The sequence below is a fragment of the Cucurbita pepo genome, chromosome LG14 (assembly GCF_002806865.2).
Source record: "Cucurbita pepo subsp. pepo cultivar mu-cu-16 chromosome LG14, ASM280686v2, whole genome shotgun sequence".
Taxonomy (NCBI): Eukaryota; Viridiplantae; Streptophyta; class Magnoliopsida; order Cucurbitales; family Cucurbitaceae; genus Cucurbita; species Cucurbita pepo.
The window spans coordinates 4215365-4234759 of NC_036651.1; the positions used below are offsets into that span (position 1 = coordinate 4215365).

The window sequence follows — 19395 nt, forward strand, 5'->3', positions numbered from 1 at the left end:
TGAACAAACGCGTTTCAAAAACTTTGAAGGGAAGCTCAAAAAAGAAAGCCCAAAGAAGACAATATCGGTTAGCGGTGGACTTTAAATTACCAATATTCCCCATTAACTCGAGACTTTCGAGTGCGGTGGTGGTAGCTCTATTCCATTTAATGGATAGGCCAAAGCCAAACTAAAAAAGCTATTCTACAAACGGTAATGCTGACAAACCAGATAGCTGCCTTCTCTTCTTTCATTTCCTTGTCGCATGACATCTTCTATACTTCAAATATGCCAAACCATGTCATGCACAAATATTATGCTTTCACAGTTGGAACGTAGAGACCCTACATCTGGAATCGAGACGGGCTCGGGAGCCGAGACATCGTCCCCATCTCAACAAACTTAAGGTTACGTCTTGTCAAAAGTCTAGAAAATTTGAACACAAAAAAGAAACAATGTGATCTTGTCTCCGGTTGATGTGACATTGTGAGATTTAACGTCGATTGGGAAGGAGAATAGAAAATGCGTTTTAAAAACCTTGAAGGGAAGCTGAAAGAAGACAATATCTATTAGGAGTGGAACTAGACCGCTACATTTTTCATCATGCACTCATTGAAATTTTTGACGAAAAATGACCTAAGCGAGAAGATAAACGGGCTATTTGACTATGTCACTAATTCATCTCTCAAATCACATGTAGTGGCAGAAGATTAGCAGCAAACTAAAGATTATATAGATTCAGACACCACTTTCACCTCTGCAAAAGATTGAATGTAATCAGAAACAATGGCAACAAAGAATCAATGAGTATCGCATGAAAATTGCTGAATATTAAGCAAAATCTACACAATAAATACATGATGATAATTGATACAGCTACGCATAAAATTCGAAAAATATACATGATATTACATACAACTAGAAGATTAAAATCGTTGTCTCAAAAAATATCACTAAAATGGTTTACTTAATTAATTTTTACACGTTAATTATCACATCAATTTACGTAAATGATATCGTGAACGATGTCATATATAGCATTTAACTTCGACCATCTTAATTTACAAAAATATCAAAAGAAATGCCTAAAAATGAAAACATTACTCCAAGCTTACAACCTCCATGGTTTTCTTCCCACAATCTTACTCTGAGAAGCCTGTAAATGGCAGCAGATCCAGACAAGCTGAAAGAAGATAGAACAACTAAAACTATCCTATGAAAATAATTTACCTATGCATACCATTTAATGAACTCCAAAGTCTATATAGATGAAGATCAAAACCCATCCCTCTTCCAATTCCCTCCAGATTGCCCCTCATTCTTTCAGCCTAAACAACTCCTGGAGTGTGAATCTGTTTCATGATTCACTACCATGCTGAAGATATTTCTGCTCGGGCCGTCAGTTCTTTTACATCGAGACTTCGCTTATCTGATCGGATTCCTTCGATCATTCTGTCAAAATATATGTCGCTGCTCGAGGCTTAAGCTGTCTGCTCTTTAACAATGGGACTTCTCTTATCGGATTTGATTCGTTCGGGAGTTCGGCTAACATGCTTGTTGCTCTTGCCACCCCCATCATCAGTTTTCTTTAGGACAGCACGCTGCATAATTCTTATGGGAATTCCACCCAAATCGAAATCTTCCTTCAACGATTTAGTTAAGAACCTAATGTCGGTATCTGATAGCCGTGTCTTCCCGCTGACAAAGGCGACAAATGTAGGCGGTCTGGCTTTCACCTGTGTGAAGTACTTGACCTTTGGTTGGGCAGATTGATCTTTCCAAGAATGTCTGCTCATGACCTGTGCAAGCTCAAGCTTTTTACATATTGTGCTATAGGGGTATGCTGAGTTGAGGAAAAACAAAAGGGCGTTTTCTACTGACCTTCCGTAACCACCGGTTAAGACGTGCTGTGGACAACCTCAAACACCATTTTTCATATGTCTCAACAACTTGACGCATGACTGCTAGTCGACCCCTTCCTTCTAGGGCTGAAATGAATATAACTGGTATTCCTGTTACCTGGATGCAGACAAAACGCCACGTTAATGCTAACACGTACATGATCGATTTGAATTTAGATGGAAAGAACCACCACAGATATGCACTTGCTTACTAATAAATAGAGCAATGCAGGGTGTTCTAAAGAGGAATAACCGCAACACCTATGCCCATCCAATATCTACACAATTTTTTTAAGTTCTGAAGCTGTAAAATAATTATATCCAACATTAAGGCCTTGTTTACGTAGTGGGAATGGGAGAAGAGTAATAGGAATGAAAATTTTCATTTCCAATTTTGTTTACCGAATGAAAGAAATCGAATCGGAGTGTGGAGTTCACCCCAAACTTGAGGAAATATTCTCCCCAAAATGGAAGAATCTCATTTCATCAAAAAGGAACCTATTCAATCACATTTTCTTTACCAAAAAATACAGCTAAAATCACAAAAAAAAATGCTAAATTACCATACCTGAGGAATTACTGTTTGGATTTCTTCGGGGACGGCCTCCAGGATCTTCTCATATGAAGCAGAATTTTTTCTGCCCCTCATAAGATCCATTTTGTTGACGATTATTACTAAACCACGACCTTCCTCCACTGCTCGCCTTGCAATAACCACTTCAGCATGTTTCATACTTCTTCGCTCTCGTGCAATCTGAACATCACAGAGATCAATATATCACAGCAAAGTTGGATGGAGAAGCTTGATAAAATTTAGAGAAAGTTGGGTCATTGGAAAAGCCTTGCTCTTTCAAGAGCAAGTAGCATTACTTTGGCTAAATTAGTCCTTACGAGCATACATTTATGCTACTTTTCAATCTTTTCCTGCACCACCCAGGTCTTACCTCGCAGGAGAAGTTGGTTAGAGATTTCTTTAGGAAAGTTTTTTAGAAAGGTAATAAGGAGGATGGTGCTGTCAATCTATTCAGTGGGGAACTACCTCTCTTCCGACTGATATGGTAGGTTGGGTACTGGTAATCTTGCCACTAAAAATCTAGCTCTCTTAGCTAAATGAAGGTGAAGATTTCTTATGGAAAAGGAAGCTTTGTGGAGACGGGTGATTTCTTTTAAATACAAATGGAATGAGAATCAATGGTGGCCTTTCTATGAAAGGCTCTTGGTTGCTTAAAGGTCCTTGGTCCCAACAAGAAAGCTATTCTTCTATCCAAAGAGTGGTATAAAATTAGAACGGGTCGTGGGGATAAAACCCATTTGTGGAGAAACGCCTAATTGATTGCCACTTTGGGTGGAGTTTCCTAGACTGTTCAGAACTATGAAAGCCAAGGACTCGATGGTTAGCCAATGCTGGTTTGATTCTCTTTGTGTGTGGGATTTAAATTTCAGAAAAAATCTTACTGATTCGGCGTTTGATGCATGGGCAGCTCTCTTGAACAAGCTTCATGATTTTAAATCGAATAACACAATCTTATATGGAAACCATCGTGTCCTAAGAAGGCCAAGGTTTTCAGATGCTCTTCTTCAGCTTATTGAGGGCGCCCAGGCGAAAATCCTATGGTCCAATGGTGTCTTTGCCCTCCTTTGGAGACTATGGTTTGAAAAAATTCTAGAATTGTTTGTGGTCAAGAACTAACGGGCATTGATCTAGTCACTCTTTTTGCTTCTACTTTGGTCCTCTACTTCAACATTTTAAAAAAAAAAAAAAAAAAAAGTAATTATAGTCTAACTCATATTTACACCAGTTAGGCTTCTCTTTTTGTAACCCATTTGTGTATGGGGATATCTCATCTCCCCTCCTTTTGTAATTTCTCTCTTGTTAATGAAAGTTATGTCTCTTATAAAAAAAAAAGTCATAGAAAAGGTTAAAAAAATGTCCTATCTTAAATCAAATGTTATACGAGTTTCCCATTAGTGTAGTCCACAATGAGTAATTTATCTTATTTTGCCAGAAAATGGAACGCAAAAAGAATAGACACGTTGCGGTAGGTTTTGCTTTGTTTAAAGAAGCTTGAAAATCCTAACATACTTTCAGTTTCTACCAACAATCTTCTAACTTTTCCACGGAAGGAAATTGGCACTAGGTTTAAACAAGTGGAGGGTCTAGGCCTGCTACCCATTACACTAAAAGGTTCGTGGATGGTCATGAAAAGTAATAAGAAAAAAAGAAAGAAATTGATTGTATCGCACACCTCTTCTGCATCAAGAACCAAAGCAACCACATGAGCTCTCATCAGATTCTTAGTAGATTGCATGACACTCAAGGATGATGGTCCTTTCTCCTCCTTAGTCCTATGCAACCAACCAGCTGTATCAACCTAATTATCATTACCAACCATTAAAATTAGTACTTCATAACTCATAGTAGTGCATTAAATAAAGTGTTATAACATAAAGAACTCCTNTATTTACACCAGTTAGGCTTCTCTTTTTGTAACCCATTTGTGTATGGGGATATCTCATCTCCCCTCCTTTTGTAATTTCTCTCTTGTTAATGAAAGTTATGTCTCTTATAAAAAAAAAAGTCATAGAAAAGGTTAAAAAAATGTCCTATCTTAAATCAAATGTTATACGAGTTTCCCATTAGTGTAGTCCACAATGAGTAATTTATCTTATTTTGCCAGAAAATGGAACGCAAAAAGAATAGACACGTTGCGGTAGGTTTTGCTTTGTTTAAAGAAGCTTGAAAATCCTAACATACTTTCAGTTTCTACCAACAATCTTCTAACTTTTCCACGGAAGGAAATTGGCACTAGGTTTAAACAAGTGGAGGGTCTAGGCCTGCTACCCATTACACTAAAAGGTTCGTGGATGGTCATGAAAAGTAATAAGAAAAAAAGAAAGAAATTGATTGTATCGCACACCTCTTCTGCATCAAGAACCAAAGCAACCACATGAGCTCTCATCAGATTCTTAGTAGATTGCATGACACTCAAGGATGATGGTCCTTTCTCCTCCTTAGTCCTATGCAACCAACCAGCTGTATCAACCTAATTATCATTACCAACCATTAAAATTAGTACTTCATAACTCATAGTAGTGCATTAAATAAAGTGTTATAACATAAAGAACTCCTTAGGAACACAGGTTTTATTCAGAATGCAAGGCATCACAAAAGGAGAAACAAGAAATAGTCAAACATGTGCTTACCAAGTATATAGTTCTACCCTCAAACTCAAATTGAGCTCTAACAGAATCCCTTGTTAAACCAGCTTCAGGACCAACAAGAACACGGTCCGATTGTAACAATGTATTCAGTAAGGTTGACTTGCCAACATTAGGTCGTCCAACAATTGCTAACTGTAATTGCACCTTACTGTCCTGGGTGTCCTCATCCTCATTGGAGCCTGTGACCTGATGGAAGCGATCAAGACCACCATTATCTAGGAATTGTGAGAAAGCAAAGCTAGGTTAGAAGTGGGGAATAAAGAGAGAATCACCGTATCATCTACAAATTAGATAAAAAAAAAAAATGGACGACAGTGGAAATTCACAAATGCGCAACATCCAACTCCGTTATCTAGACAAAGGATAGCACGATAGTAGAATATCACAATTGGACCTACACATTGTGATAACGATACCAGTATCTATAAAAAAATTTAAAAAATATTGTGTGAGGTTGGGGAGCAGACAAAAGCAAAAATGAGAAGTTGTTGCACATTAAAAAAAAATTAAAACTAGGATGAAAAAATAATGCAAACAACAAAATTACCAAGAGTGGGCGCCAGTGACCAGAAGTAGCGTCTCGCGTCTCAACACATGTGATGCCGCTAATTGCTCTAAATTTATTCGCAGCATTAAAAAGAAACAACAATACGAAATTAGGGAGTTTTCAAGTGCCGCCAGAAGCTCTCTCCTGCTGATCATCCCATATCAACACGGACTTCCCTCCGACTCTCACTAACATTCTATTTACTAACCTTCAGGTTGTTTTGCTTTCAACTAGTTCTTGTATCTCTGCCAAAACTCATCCCTTTAGCTTGTATCATGAAAGAATAATTGGTGATCATTGACTGTATGCCTTTTTAGCAGAGGCCCGTTAAATTTCTTGTCTTTTCAAAATTCCAAGATTGGAGAGAGAGATCTCAAAAGGGATTATATGATGAACCTTTTGTAGAATTGAATTGAGAAGGGTGGATGATCTTATTCATTAATTGGTACTGTGTATCAAAGACCTCTAAGGATGTGAGTCTAGAGATTGATAACTTGGATCTGAAAATTGTTATCAGTTTATCTAATGGTCATCGTGGGCTTTGTGGTGCCAGGTTATGGTGTGTATGAGATTCACATTAACGGATGGGATTCCTAGTTATACCAAAAATTCATGAGGTAACCAAACACTAAAGACGAAGGGGCTAGGCAGTCAAAAACCGAAAACTGCCTATGACAACTAACAGAAGATTTAAGCTCCAACGGCTAATGACTACTAACTCAAGAATTAACGCAAGCACAGTTAACAAGTTAGCAAGCTAAAACAACAACGTAGATAATCTCAAGAAATTAAGAAAAAAAATTATTACAAAACCATACTTTCTATCAAAATGCATAGATCATTTGCACAAGCAGAAAAAGAAGCTCAAAAGTTTTATCCCATAATTAGTGAAACTAAAATGAATGGGGAAAAAAAGGCCACAAAATAATGCCTTTAAATAAATAAAAATCACAGTGAACTACGCCACAGTAAAATATTCCTGTGAGCGAGAGCAATCAAGTTTCTTGCTAATTTTGAAACAACTAAAAGGATGGCCGAACTTGCAATAATGAATAATGGCCTCCTCTCTCTTTAACAGCTTCCACAAAATCAAGTATATTGAAAAAAGGGCAAGTTCTGGAAGGGCACTCAGAGTGTTGGATAGAAACACACTGATATTTTCTTCTTGTTTTTTGCAATCATAAGTCTCTATAGGCCAGCTAACACAAACTTGATCTAATTCCATTCGTTTAAACAACTACCAAACTCTACAATATTGGTGTCAAGAAACTTGGGACAGCTCAATTTCAAAACAGATGATTATTATAGTTTGAACCCAAAATCTCGAAAGGCATCTAGATAAGATATAAAATTAGCCTCTTCGATCAACCTTTGGTGGTTATTGGTAATGTGCCAAGATATTTCAAATGATAATTGATTGATAGGTACATTTCTTACCATTTATAACTTTGAGCATATACTTCTCAAGCACAGGTTTGATGGCTAAATACAGGTCATGCATGCCAAGTCCAGTTTCAGCTGATATGGGAACAGGGTCTCCAAAGCCTAGCCTTTCAGCTTCAAAGCCAGCAGCCAAAAGTGTGCCACTGCAGTCGATAAGCGATTCAGATTTATTCATGGCTACTAAAATGTTAATATCAGGTACATGTCTGCGCAGCCACTTCCCAACCTCCAAATCAAAGGGATGAAGACCAGCTCTGCTCATAAAAATAGCATCATGACTACTTTAAACTTCAGAGCCACAGTACAGCAAAAGAAAATTGTCAATATGTATACTGAGTAAGACAGCAAGCATTTCTCTGTCTTACAATGGAAAGCAATATCCTACATTCATCTCAACCAAGTTCATGAAAAACATTCACCAATCACCTTGCATCAATGAGGAAAATTGCTAACTGACACTTGAGAAGCACCTTTTCAGTCATTTTTGCTGTTCTTTCAAGAATAGAGCCAGAAGATACTGCTGTCTCCAAGCCAGACGAGTCCAATACTACAAAGCGCAAATCTCCAAGTTTGGCAACCCCTTCACGAATATCCCGAGTAACGTGATCATCAGGTGTGTTGTAAACTAGTGCCTCCCTCCTCCTAATAAACCTATAGATTAACAACATTCACAATACCAGTAAGATAATGCAACAAATGAATCACTGATTTCACATTGCAAAACACTGGGAAGTCCAATAACAGAGTCACAAAGGCATGCAGAGATTACCGATTAAATAATGCAGACTTGCCAACATTGGGGCGCCCAACCAGCACAACAGTTGGAAGCCTATTAATGGGAATTTTGGTGAAATCAACTGAATTTTTGTAGACGGCTTGAACTATATTAGCAACAACATCACCATCACTTGCTTTATCATTTAAACATTTCTCCGAGTGCCCATTTTCCGATACTCCACAAAATCCCCTGGCGATATGAACAGCAGCCAAAGGAAGCAATGATCTTGTACTTGAGATGCCACTATTCCAACCTAGATAGAATCATAGAACCCAAAAACAATGACCAACTACTTAATCCGTACATACAAAAGCTGAAAACAAATATGAATTGTCGTGGATAACCATGTACAATCCTCCAAAGTTCTCGTATGTGTGAAGCTCTTCAATCCATCATCGTAAGAACTAAACCTAGACAAGAAATCAACAGTAAGTGGTAGAAGGACGAAGGTACCTGATTTGACGAATGAATGGTTGCATTTCTCACTGAGGGGCTTCGGAAGTGTAGAAAAATTTGAAGGCGTGTGCCCCCCGTTGCATAAAACCGAGCCACTGAGAAAATTAGGCAACAGACAACTAAAGCTTGTTGTTCTACTTCTTCCTACGATACCGGAAACGCCATTACCGATGACCCGCCGGCGTTGAGAGAGCAACGGAAACCATAAGCGAGACATAGATACGTCGCGGCGGCAATCACAGTCGCAGCAACATGTGAAAATATTCTTAGAACAAGAACAACAAAGAAGTATAAGGGTAAAATGGACATTTGTAGTTGAATACGTAATAGGGATAATTACACTCTTAATTTATGGGTTAGGTTGGTTTAATTATAAAGGAAATCATTTTCTATTTAAAAATATTTTTTAAAAATAAAATTTTTATTTTTTTTACATATGAAATAGAAGAGGAAAGCAAAAAAAATTAAAATTATTAACGATCGATCCCATTTACGAGAGGAAGGAGAAGACGAGGAAGAATAATTTAGATTTTAGGGTTTAAGCGGAAAAAAATTAAAAATCCCCAGATCACGATTATCGGTGATTTTCGAGAAAATTTTCTTTTGATTTAAGTTTTTCGATTTATTGTTCTTATTTTTGTACCGAGCAAGTTTGAAGAAGGTGATCCCAGTGTCGTGATGAGCATTATATAGAACGACAATGGACTCGTTATCGAGTTTTATGTTGATGGACCAACAAGTGATACCAATGACATAAACAAAGAATCGTAAAGCGATGTGAAGGTAAAACTAGGGTAGGTTTATAGTTTCGAACGTATTTCTCGGCATTTTAAGGAGGCACCTTCGAGCTCACGATCTAAAATAATCTCTCAATTTGTTTTTAGATTTTGCCGGTGAGTATTAAACTTTCTCTCTTTTATAGATTTACAGGGTTTCTTCTTCTTCCTCTAGGGTTCAGGACTAACTCTCTCGTTTCTCCTCGAAATTACACATTTTATAGATCTTTATGATGGAGTTGTAACGACCCAGATCCACTGCTAGCAGATGTTGTCCTCTTTGGGCTTTCTCTTTCGAGGAACAGCTCAAAAACTTTAAAACACGTCTACTAGGGGAAGGTTTCATATTTGCTAGCAGTGGATCTGGGGGCGTTACAAATGGTATCAGAGCTAGACATCGAACGATGTACCAGACACGAGATGGTGTGCCAGTAAGGACGCTGGGGCCAAAAGGGGGTGGATTTGGGGGCGGTCCCATATAGATTGGAGGAAGGAAAGAGTGGCAGCGAGGACGCTGGGTCCCAAAGGGGGGTGGATTGTGATGTCCCACATTGGTTGGAGAGGAGAACAAGCCACCTTTTATAAGGGTGTAGAAACCTTCTCTTAGTAGACGCGTTTTAAAGCCTTGAGGGGAAGGCCCGAAAGGGAAAGCTCAAAGAGGACAATATCTGCTAGCGGTAGATCTGGGTCGTTACAGGAGTTGTTGTAAAAAACGTTACAGAAGACGCCATGGACTCTTGTAGTCAGATCGAGGAGGTAGGTGGGAAAATATCTCGAGCAATTGACTACGAATTCCTTGGAGTTTTACGTTCCATGAGGTCCTATGTTATGTTTTCACCGAATCCCCAAAATGGCAGTACAAATCAAAGCGATTAAACAACCCAGATCTAAGAGATTCTCCGAGTTCCTTGTTTTTTTTTTTAGAATTAAAAATATTATCTCGATTGGTTCGAGTGGATCACAAATCAAACAAACCAAAGCTATGAGAGCTTATGCTGAAAGTGGACAATATCATATCAATATAGAGAGTGGTGTTCATCTAATAATATCCACGTCCTTATAAAAAAAAATATTTATTTTAAGAAATAGGATTATTTTTTATTAGGATATTAATTTTAAAAAATAAAAAAATAATTGTAACGAAATTAAATGAAACGAAGAATTTGACATAATNTTAAAATAATTTAATGTGGTGTGTAGTAAATTGAAAATAAACTGACATTTTCTCTCCCGTTCTTTCTCCCCTTGTTTTTCTGTCTTCAACTCATTGTTACTTGCAAAAACCCAACAAACCCTAAAACTGTCCCTTCAATTTTTCTTCTTCATTTCTTCAAATACTAGTTGCATACCTCAATTTCACCTCTTCCTTCCAAGAAATTTGCAGTTTCAGTATTCAAATTCATACTGAATCCCTAATCTTCTCAGTGGGCGGCTCATTTTAGAGAGGAAAATGGAGGGAATGCCGCTCCCAATACCCCGTACAGTGGAGGAGGTCTATGGCGACTTCAAAGGCAGGCGTGCTGGCTTGATTAAAGCCCTAACCACTGGTCTCTTCATCTTTTTTCTTCTTCCTTCCTTCTTCTGCTCATTTTTTTTTTATATATGTGGAGTCGTTTTTACTATGTTGGTGTTGTTCGTCCTAGATGTAGGTTGACTGTGTAGTTGTTTCTGTACGAATTCCTGCACTTTAATCTTTCTCTTTGTTTGTTTTTTTTTTTTTTTGAGTTTTTGCAGATGTTGAGAAGTTTTACCAGCAGTGCGATCCTGGTGGGTTTTCTCTTTCCTCTATTGGTCTCGCTATACCTATTGTTTGTCTGAAATATTTGAACTTATTTCGTTTTTAGAAATTTATTGGCCGCCGTTTTTAAGTTCTTCCGTATGTTTGGGGTCTTGAATTTTGTTTGTTTCAATGGGTCTGAATTTGCTTTTTTTTTTTTTTTTTTTTTTTTTTTTTTTTTTTTTTTTTTTTTTTTTTTTTTTTTTTTTTTTTTTTTTTTTTTTTTTTTTTTNGTTTGGGGTCTTGAATGTCTATCTATTTAAATGAAATGGAAATATTACAATATTTCATTACANGTCTCCATGAAACAAGCATTTCTGCTGAATTGAGTTTATATGTTTTTATTTGTTGTTCGTTCGCTCGTTCTCCACATCGAACTAGATAATTTTTTTTCCCTTTTTTGTCGCAAGTCTATTCGGTTTGAGATTCACCTGTGCGTAGGATTTTCCCAATGATTGTTTTCGCTTTACTTGAAAGTCTAAATTCAGTTTATTGAAGTATTTGGCGGCCTGGGGCTGTGCTAGAACTGGAGATATTTGTGCGTTTTTTTAACCCCTAGGGTAGATCTGGACATAACATTGTAAGTGGTTTGAGTCACTGGCTAAATTTGATACCCTAGTGGATATTCACTATCAAGCTGATGGGGTGGTGCGGTGCCGACACATGGTCACAAATTTTGAATCTCTTAAATAGGAGGTTGGAGAGGGAAAAATACTGCATATATGTCTATCTACTCAACTGGTTGTTTTTGATCTTGTTATTACTTAAAGACTGGCTGTCTTAACTTTTAACTATGTTCCCTTGGTTTCTGCACTGTTATAAGCAACTTTCTGGATGATGCCATTCACAATTTTAAAACCACGATTCCAGTGACTGAATTGGACCGAGTGCGCATTGGTTATTGTTCTATTGGAATGCTCTCTCTCTCTCTCTATCTTCCTGTTTCTTCACTTTCATGGATATTTCTTCTTCTTTTTTTTTATTTTTTTTTATTTTTATATATTATAGTAAAGGAAACAAGCAGAAGAGAGCCCATCTGTGTGTTTACAAAACACCGTTCCAATGAGTAATCAATGAGATTAGGTCATTATTACGAAAAGGGAGGTCTATTTACACCAAGAATAGATTAATAGTAGAAGTGGAAGTCTTAAAAACTGTGAAAATGTGAAAGTTACACTTCAACCAAGGAGCCCATCCGAATCAAGTTGAGTCATGGGTTTCTTTTCTCCCTTCTTGAAAGGATGACCAAAGAGCATAGTAGAGAGAAGGGTCCCCATGTCATTATGGAGAGCTGAAATCCAGCCAAAGGATTACAAAATGAAGTCCCAGAAAGATCTTGCAGCTCATGAGTTGAACAAGTGAAAATGAGGTTCTGAGTTTCTGGGGTGCCCTTGCACATAATACAACAATTCGGAGATAAGTTGATCCATGGAGATCTTCTCTGTAACCTATCATGGGTGTTTAAGCATGAATGACCCAATTCCTAAAGAACTAGACTTTTTTAGGAAACCTTCCATCCATAAGGCTTGATAAAATTTTTCTTTCACAACGATTCCAGCCGTTACAAAATCTCTAGAGGAGGATTTGGTTGTGCAAAAAAACCTTTTTTTTTCCTGGATTCCAAGCAGGCAAGCCTTATAATTTTCAGCCAGTGAGCCTTAAGTGAATGAGGATATTGGAGAGCCTTATCCATTCACCTATTTCAATTTTGTGAGACTTCTTATTGGTCAAAGGTTCCAACAGTGGAGTCTTATTTTTGAGCAAGATGGCAAATAAGGAGGGAAGATCATCTTCGAGGGTCGATTGCTCCAACCAAACATCAAACAATATCCAGCCCCTCTCCCAAATTTATGAGAGACGTGGTTGAAAACAACTTCTTTAAGCTTGTCAATGTATTCCATTGGCCCTTAACAGATGATAATGTTATATGACCCAGTTTCAGATCAAGGAGAGATGCCACACTTGGATGAGATAACTGTCCTCCATAGAGCTGACTTTTCAGATTAGTAATGCCAAATCCTCTTGGTCAAGAGGGATTTAATCTTTTGTCTAAGGACAATCCCTAATCCACCTTCTTCTATTGAAAGCTTCACTTTGCCCCATCCTAGGAGGCGATGACCGGGCTTATCTTTGCTTCTCTTCCAAAGAAAATTACATTACTTTATTCACTCGAAGTTGATACCTTGGAAGAGATGGGGAAAAGGGACAAGTAATTTATGGGGGTGTTCGAATTGGATAAGTGTATAATGGCCTTCCTTTGATGGGAATTACCACAATAAATCAACATTTTTTCCACCTTTTCAACAATGGGATCCCCAAAGGTTGTTGTGTTGGGATTACGATTGAGGGGAAAACCCAAATATGAAGCCGGTCAATCATCTACTTTACACCCAAAATTTGCAGCGAGGGAAGAGACCGCCTGTGGCTCCATGTCGATACCCAAAATTCTGACTGTAGACAATTGATATTAAGGCTAAAGGCTTCCATAAATAGATTGATGGGGACAAATAATTTGTAAAGATGGCTATCATTCGAGTAGAAAAACAAGATAGTGTTGTTCGGGAATTGAAGATGTGTTATTGATAAAGAATGGGGTCTTCTCCCACTGAAAAACCTTTACCCAGATCCTCATGTTCAGCCTTCAAAAGCATCCTACTTAACCAATCCATAATAAGAATGATGATGAAAGGTGTGAGGGGATTCTCTTGTGGAGGACTCAGAGCCCTTTTGTAGTTTTAATCTTTCCCACGGGTCTTACCAACTATGTAGTTATCCTTTTTTCTTGTTTGATTATTATATATACGACCAGGGTTCATTGTTTTCTAGTATGCCGAGGGGAGCCCCTCTTCCCCTCACTCTCCTTTCCCTATTTAACGCTACTTCTGGGGTGGTAAAAAAGATTCTTGTACTTCAGTCTTTCCTGTTGACCTACAGTGAATACATTTTTAATGATTTTTATCATTATATTTTTAGTTTTGTTAAATCTGGAGAAGTATTTCCACGCATAGGTATTTATGTTACCGTGAATTTTTCTTTACTGGAAAGATCATACTAAAAACCATGGTAATTCAGATGTTTCTACCTCGTTTAGATTCTTATATGTAGTCTATCTATTAATTAACACTAGGTTGTGGATATCCCACTGTAAAAGTGTAATAAATAGATTTGGTATTTGAATGAATGTGATGTGAGAACTCTCTTTTATTGTATTTGGATGAAAACTAAATAAATCTTTTTTAAAACATTGCTCACGTTTAAATTCTTTCTGACCATTTAAGCCAACCCGCCTGCTTTGTGTAAATTATTAATTCTCTCTCTGCTTTGCGAACAAAATTCAATGATATTGATTTGTGTATCTAGAGAATTGGAGGTATTCATTTAAGGTGATGTCTTTCCACCTTAACCTGGAGTGTGGTGGGGAGCAATCCATCGCTTAGATTCTACCTTCTTTCTTTGTCTTACTGAATGCACAATTGTTTATCTCGATATGAAGAATCTATCATATATGGGGGGATGGTCGGTTTACTTCTTAATTCCTAGTCACTTACGTTGGACTTGCAAATAATTCTTCAAGTAATTTCTTCGTGTGTTGCTAATATTTATCTCCTTAGATAATGAGTTCTTTGCATGAGGGGAAAACTGCATCGACCTTAACTTGATTTGTAATGTAAAGCTGTATTGTTTATAATAGCTATTATTATGATGATAACGTTTTCCAATCAAGATTTTAAAACTTTAAATCATGGTATAATCAACTTCTAGTTTTTCTCTCCGATTCTCCTACTGATTGAATGAGATGATTTCACTCTATATGATGTGGACGGGCAGTTGTAAATGGTCTTTCAATATTTGTTTGACACCCTCAGCTCTAAGTATGGACGTGATCTTTGAGTCCTTGATTGGCATCTTGAGGAGGGACTGAACTAGGAACCTTGATGGTTGGCCATGTTGTCTCGATTACATTTATAGAGACTGAGCTAGTTGTAATGTATATCATAATACCCTTTTTTATTTTATTTTATTGTTATTGGTACTTTCTTGCTGATAGTGTCTGCTAAACTAATACAATGTTCCTGAGTTGAATTTGACGTGTAATGAGGGTTAGTTAAAGATAGTATTTCTTACGGTTTTCTGAGACAATTCTTGTCATACTTGTAGAGAAGGAGAACCTATGTCTCTATGGACTTCCGAATGAAACGTGGGAAGTTAACTTGCCTGTGGAGGAGGTGCCTCCTGAGCTCCCGGAACCAGCTTTAGGTATAAATTTTGCAAGGGACGGGATGCAGGAGAAAGACTGGTTATCACTGGTTGCTGTTCACAGTGACTCATGGTTGCTTGCTGTTGCATTCTATTTTGGTGCTCGTTTTGGGTTTGGGAAGAATGAAAGGTATGTAACTGTACTTCATGACTATAATAAATTCCTTATACGACATTTTCAGCTTTAATACTACCGTTTCTTAAACTTTTTATGATTTGGTCCTATGCATCATCATTGCTGTATAATTGGAAAATAAATGTATTAAGAACTGCTTCACCATATGCCTCTTCCTCTTTTCCATAAAGTGATAATAATTTGACACATAATTGTGAATGGAGCCAGGGAATGAGGTTTACTAGTTGTTCTAGCATGTTCTGTTTGAAAATATTTAGAAAAAACAATGTAATTGAGGCGCTTGAATGACGCCGTCTATGCACGAGGCTTAAATAATTTTGTGTGCTAAGTTACTCTTCCTTTATTTATTTATTTATTTACTTTAGGATGTATCTTCGTGTTCTGGGGGTATTTAATTTGGCTTCAAATTTGTATCAAATAAAATGAAGCTCTTAAAGTTACTCTTCCTTTTATATATTTCCATTCGGTTAGTTCTAGCATTTTCCTCTTATTGAAAAGGAAGTCTTAGTACTCTTGGGAAACAGAAGTGGTTAGCAAGCATGGATTTTTTAACATCGAGTTGACTTTAGTCCTCTTGTCTCGTTTTTTATTATTATTTTCTTTAAAAAAACTTATATCTACTTGCCATGATGTCATTTTAATGAATTATTTGGCGTGTTGTTTTGCATGTGCATTCAAATGCTCTAATCTCTGGTTTGTTTCATGTCATCAATGTCATCTTCCATGGAACACCTTGTAGTCTCTGCTTTCCTGTTTCATTTTATCACTTACTATAACTCGCAATTCCAGACGTGAATTACACATGACAAACTATTATTTATAAGGGTGTTCTAGTGCGTTGTAGATTCTTGTACAAGACTTGTATCTCCTACGAGAATAGCTTACTAAAATCATTTCTAGCTTGAGAATTGTAGAAAGTATCTTTTAAAAAATGTATTTCTTTTTTGTTTTCTCATAAAAAAAATATGTAAACACTTTAACGTTGTCATGCTCGTATCATATATTTTTCAGAAGTAACTTGTCAGGGCCCATGTTTCTTTGGGAAAATGCATAATTTTATTTTGTTAGAAATATTAACATTTTATTTTGTTAGAAATATTAACTTTCTTTATTTGGCTAATTTTTATTAACTCTCTTCAATAGATTCTTAATAAGTCAAATCTAAGCTATACTTCGGTGAGAATGCACTTCTTTTTTTCTTCTTTCCTTCATTTATTTCTATGAAGATCTGAATGGTGCTACAAGGAAATGGGATTACACGATAAGGTCTGGCATCCTTTTGTACTGTACATCACTCATTTTAGACTACAATTGTTGACAAAGAGGAGAACTTTTGTAATTTCTTAAGGAACCTGTAGGGGTGAACCTTTTTATGGAGTCATACAGTCAAAAAGATTTTTACCTCTTGTTCAGGCTAATATTTGAGGTGAGCAGCTGAGTGAAAGAAAGCCCTATGGATAATTTGACCTGTCTTTCACCTTCGTTGCTTGAACCTGTTAGTGGGTTCTCAAATTAATATAGCTTTTGTTCTTGAATTTATTTCTGCATGCCTTACTCCTTGTGAACTTGTCGGCACATTAATCTCCATGTTTTACGGATATCAGGAAACTAGCAGGACTCTTGTGGTGTTTTTAAGCATGTTATGATTTTAATCATACTTTTGCGTTTTGCCATGTCTTGTTCATTTGAATTACACCTTGATCTACTAAAGTCATGCTTATGTGGCATATTAAGCCATTTTATTTTAGTTGCATTTCTGTATTTTTCACCACATGACGATATTTAAATATGGTAAATATCCAGCAATTCCTCCATCGTTAAAGGTGGAAAATATAGTCATCAATTCTTAAGATGACTTCATTTATGCCAATAATATATTTTGGCCATGGTCTTGTTCATTTGAATTACACCTTGATCTACTAAAGTCATGCTTATGTGGCATATTAAGCCATTTTATTTTAGTTGCATTTCTGTATTTTTCACCACATGACGATATTTAAATATGGTAAATATCCAGCAATTCCTCCATCGTTAAAGGTGGAAAATATAGTCATCAATTCTTAAGATGACTTCATTTATGCCAATAATATATTTTGGCCATGGTCTTGTTCATTTGAATTACACCTTGATCTACTAAAGTCATGCTTATGTGGCATATTAAGCCATTTTATTTTAGTTGCATTTCTGTATTTTTCACCACATGACGATATTTAAATATGGTAAATATCCAGCAATTCCTCCATCGTTAAAGGTGGAAAATATAGTCATCAATTCTTAAGATGACTTCATTTATGCCAATAATATATTTTGGCCATGGTCTGAGGCAAACATGACTCAGTTTGAGATTGGACATTTCAGGAAGAGGCTATTCCAGTTGATCAACGATCTCCCAAGTGTATTTGAAGTTGTGAGTGGAAATGGTAAGCAGTCAAAAGAACAGTCTGCCACTCATAACAATGGCAGCAAAAGCAAGTCGAGTGGGAAGACGGTAAGTAATTTCCAAAGTTCATGATCAATTCAGCAATGTTCTTCTATTGTTTTGCCGCAACCTCATACCGTACGTGAATCCTGCTATTCTTTGCCATCTTACAGCAGTCCCGGCAATTGGAGTCTCATAGCAAGGGAGTGAAGATGTCTCCACCACCAAAAGAAGACGAAGATAGCGGGGAAGATGAAGAGGAAGAAGAAGACGATGAACAGGGTGCAACATGTGGGGCTTGTGGGGACAACTACNCTTAGCTTAACACACTGTATGGCTAGAACCAGCTTGTTCTTTATGTTCTTTTTTGCCCTATCCTAATGTGTTGTATCCTGCTACCAGGCTGGCTATGGCAGGTTCAGGTGGACCTGGAATGAAAGTGATTTGTTCTGCCTTTATGCTTAGTTTAGTTCATTTGGATGAGAGTTTGATGGTGTGTTTGTGTTTTGTTTGGTATTATTGTTTTGNACGAATTCTGGATTTGTTGCGATGTGTGCGAAAGATGGTTCCATGGAAAATGCGTGAAGATTACTCCCGCAAAGGCGGAGCATATCAAGCAGTACAAGTGTCCAAGTTGCAGTAACAAGAGGGCAAGGGTTTGAATTTAGGATCTTAAAGTTGGAGATAATTGCAAGGAACGAAAAAAGAAGACGAAGAANTTTTGTTTTATGAGAGGAAATAGAGATATGGTTGTTCCATTTAGAAATGTCTCTTAACTGTTGGTTTGGATGATTTAACGTTATCTAACAAATGTAAGAAGACAATGGGCAATGTCANGGATCTTAAAGTTGGAGATAATTGCAAGGAACGAAAAAAGAAGACGAAGAAGAAGAAAGCAAGCAGGCAGCACGACTCCAGAACTTGTTATTACAATTATAAAGCTAAGTATGGTTGTTAAAATCAGTTGACAAAATTTGGTGAATTGGGATGGAATTTCAAGTTTTCCTACTCGTGTTATTCTTCTGTCTAATTCTAGAATTAGCGGTTTCTGTATGAATCCCCCCCCCNCAATGTCAAGTCCTGTTTGTTTGAATGTGAATGTGAATGCTTCTGTAGCGAGGCTTCTCCATTCTATCAGAGCTTTATTAGATGGGTCTTTAGCGATCGGGAGCGATAACTTGATATCGCTTCGTAGGATTGTGAACAGGATATCGCTATGTGGACTCGGGAACAGGAAGAAAGTTTGTGGCTTTTGCATATATATAGATCCATACTTAGAATGTAGACCCATGTCTAGAATTTTGATCAGAATCTGAAACTCAAATTTAGCATGTAATGGCCCTAACATTCTCTTCCATCTCTGTGACATGGTCACGTTATTTACTTCTTGCTTCTAAGAGTGAAGATTATCTTTACAAACTAACACAAGTGTTTCCAACATGTTTTGTTCTCGTTCACATTCACATGCAGGAGGTTACCGAACTTAAAATTGCTTCAACCAAAGCATGGTCAACTTCAAACTTCCTATGATCTAGCCATCAAAAGGAGGGTGAACCTTGTTGGTATAGGTAGTAACTTCCAATTCTTTTAAACTTATTTTAGCTATTATACCCTCAAGATCACTCTTATTCGAATGTAATCTCGATTTATTCAAAAAATAATTTTAAATCCCTTGAAAATTAATAATAATAAAAAAAAGAATGA

The 19395-nt window shown here is 37.0% G+C and overlaps 2 protein-coding genes across 6 annotated transcripts; one reads left to right on the forward strand and one right to left on the reverse strand.

Moving 5' to 3' along the window:
• Positions 1 to 980: 980 nt before the first annotated feature.
• On the reverse strand, positions 981 to 8591 carry LOC111809943 (GTPase Der). Its single transcript, XM_023696423.1, has 9 exons — positions 8324 to 8591; positions 7862 to 8123; positions 7519 to 7743; positions 7087 to 7346; positions 5085 to 5317; positions 4799 to 4924; positions 2449 to 2634; positions 1861 to 1998; positions 981 to 1778 (listed from the first exon to the last, which is right to left on the reverse strand). Exons 1-9 carry the CDS (start codon positions 8541 to 8543, stop codon positions 1461 to 1463), a joined length of 1968 nt encoding a protein of 655 aa, XP_023552191.1. The 5' UTR covers positions 8544 to 8591; the 3' UTR covers positions 981 to 1460.
• A 1719-nt stretch (positions 8592 to 10310) lies between these two features.
• Positions 10311 to 18714, forward strand: LOC111809944 (PHD finger protein Alfin1-like). Of its 5 annotated transcripts, XM_023696425.1 has the most exons (7): positions 10311 to 10649; positions 10837 to 10869; positions 15038 to 15266; positions 17631 to 17760; positions 17865 to 18005; positions 18218 to 18375; positions 18546 to 18714. In XM_023696425.1, the coding sequence occupies exons 1-6, from the start codon at positions 10553 to 10555 to the stop codon at positions 18332 to 18334; spliced, it is 747 nt and encodes a 248-aa protein (XP_023552193.1). In that variant the 5' UTR covers positions 10311 to 10552; the 3' UTR covers positions 18335 to 18375; positions 18546 to 18714. The 5 variants fall into 5 exon arrangements, with proteins under 5 accessions (XP_023552193.1, XP_023552192.1, XP_023552194.1 ...); XM_023696424.1 differs by lacking the exon at positions 18546 to 18714 and having other exon boundaries at positions 18218 to 18406; XM_023696426.1 differs by lacking the exon at positions 18546 to 18714 and having other exon boundaries at positions 17868 to 18005; positions 18218 to 18406.
• Positions 18715 to 19395: the final 681 nt, after the last annotated feature.

What these genes read in the sequence shown, in the direction of transcription:
- LOC111809943 (XM_023696423.1), bottom strand. Translation starts at nt 8,543, where the DNA reads ATGTCTCGCTTATGGTTTCCGTTGCTCTCTCAACGCCGGCGGGTCATC. An exon ending in CCATTCATTCGTCAAATCAG is followed by an intron (nt 8,124 to 8,323) that starts GTACCTTCGTCC and finishes GATTCTATCTAG; the next exon opens with GTTGGAATAGTGGCATCTCA. An exon ending in AGGGTAGAACTATATACTTG is followed by an intron (nt 4,925 to 5,084) that starts GTAAGCACATGT and finishes AATGATAATTAG; the next exon opens with GTTGATACAGCTGGTTGGTT.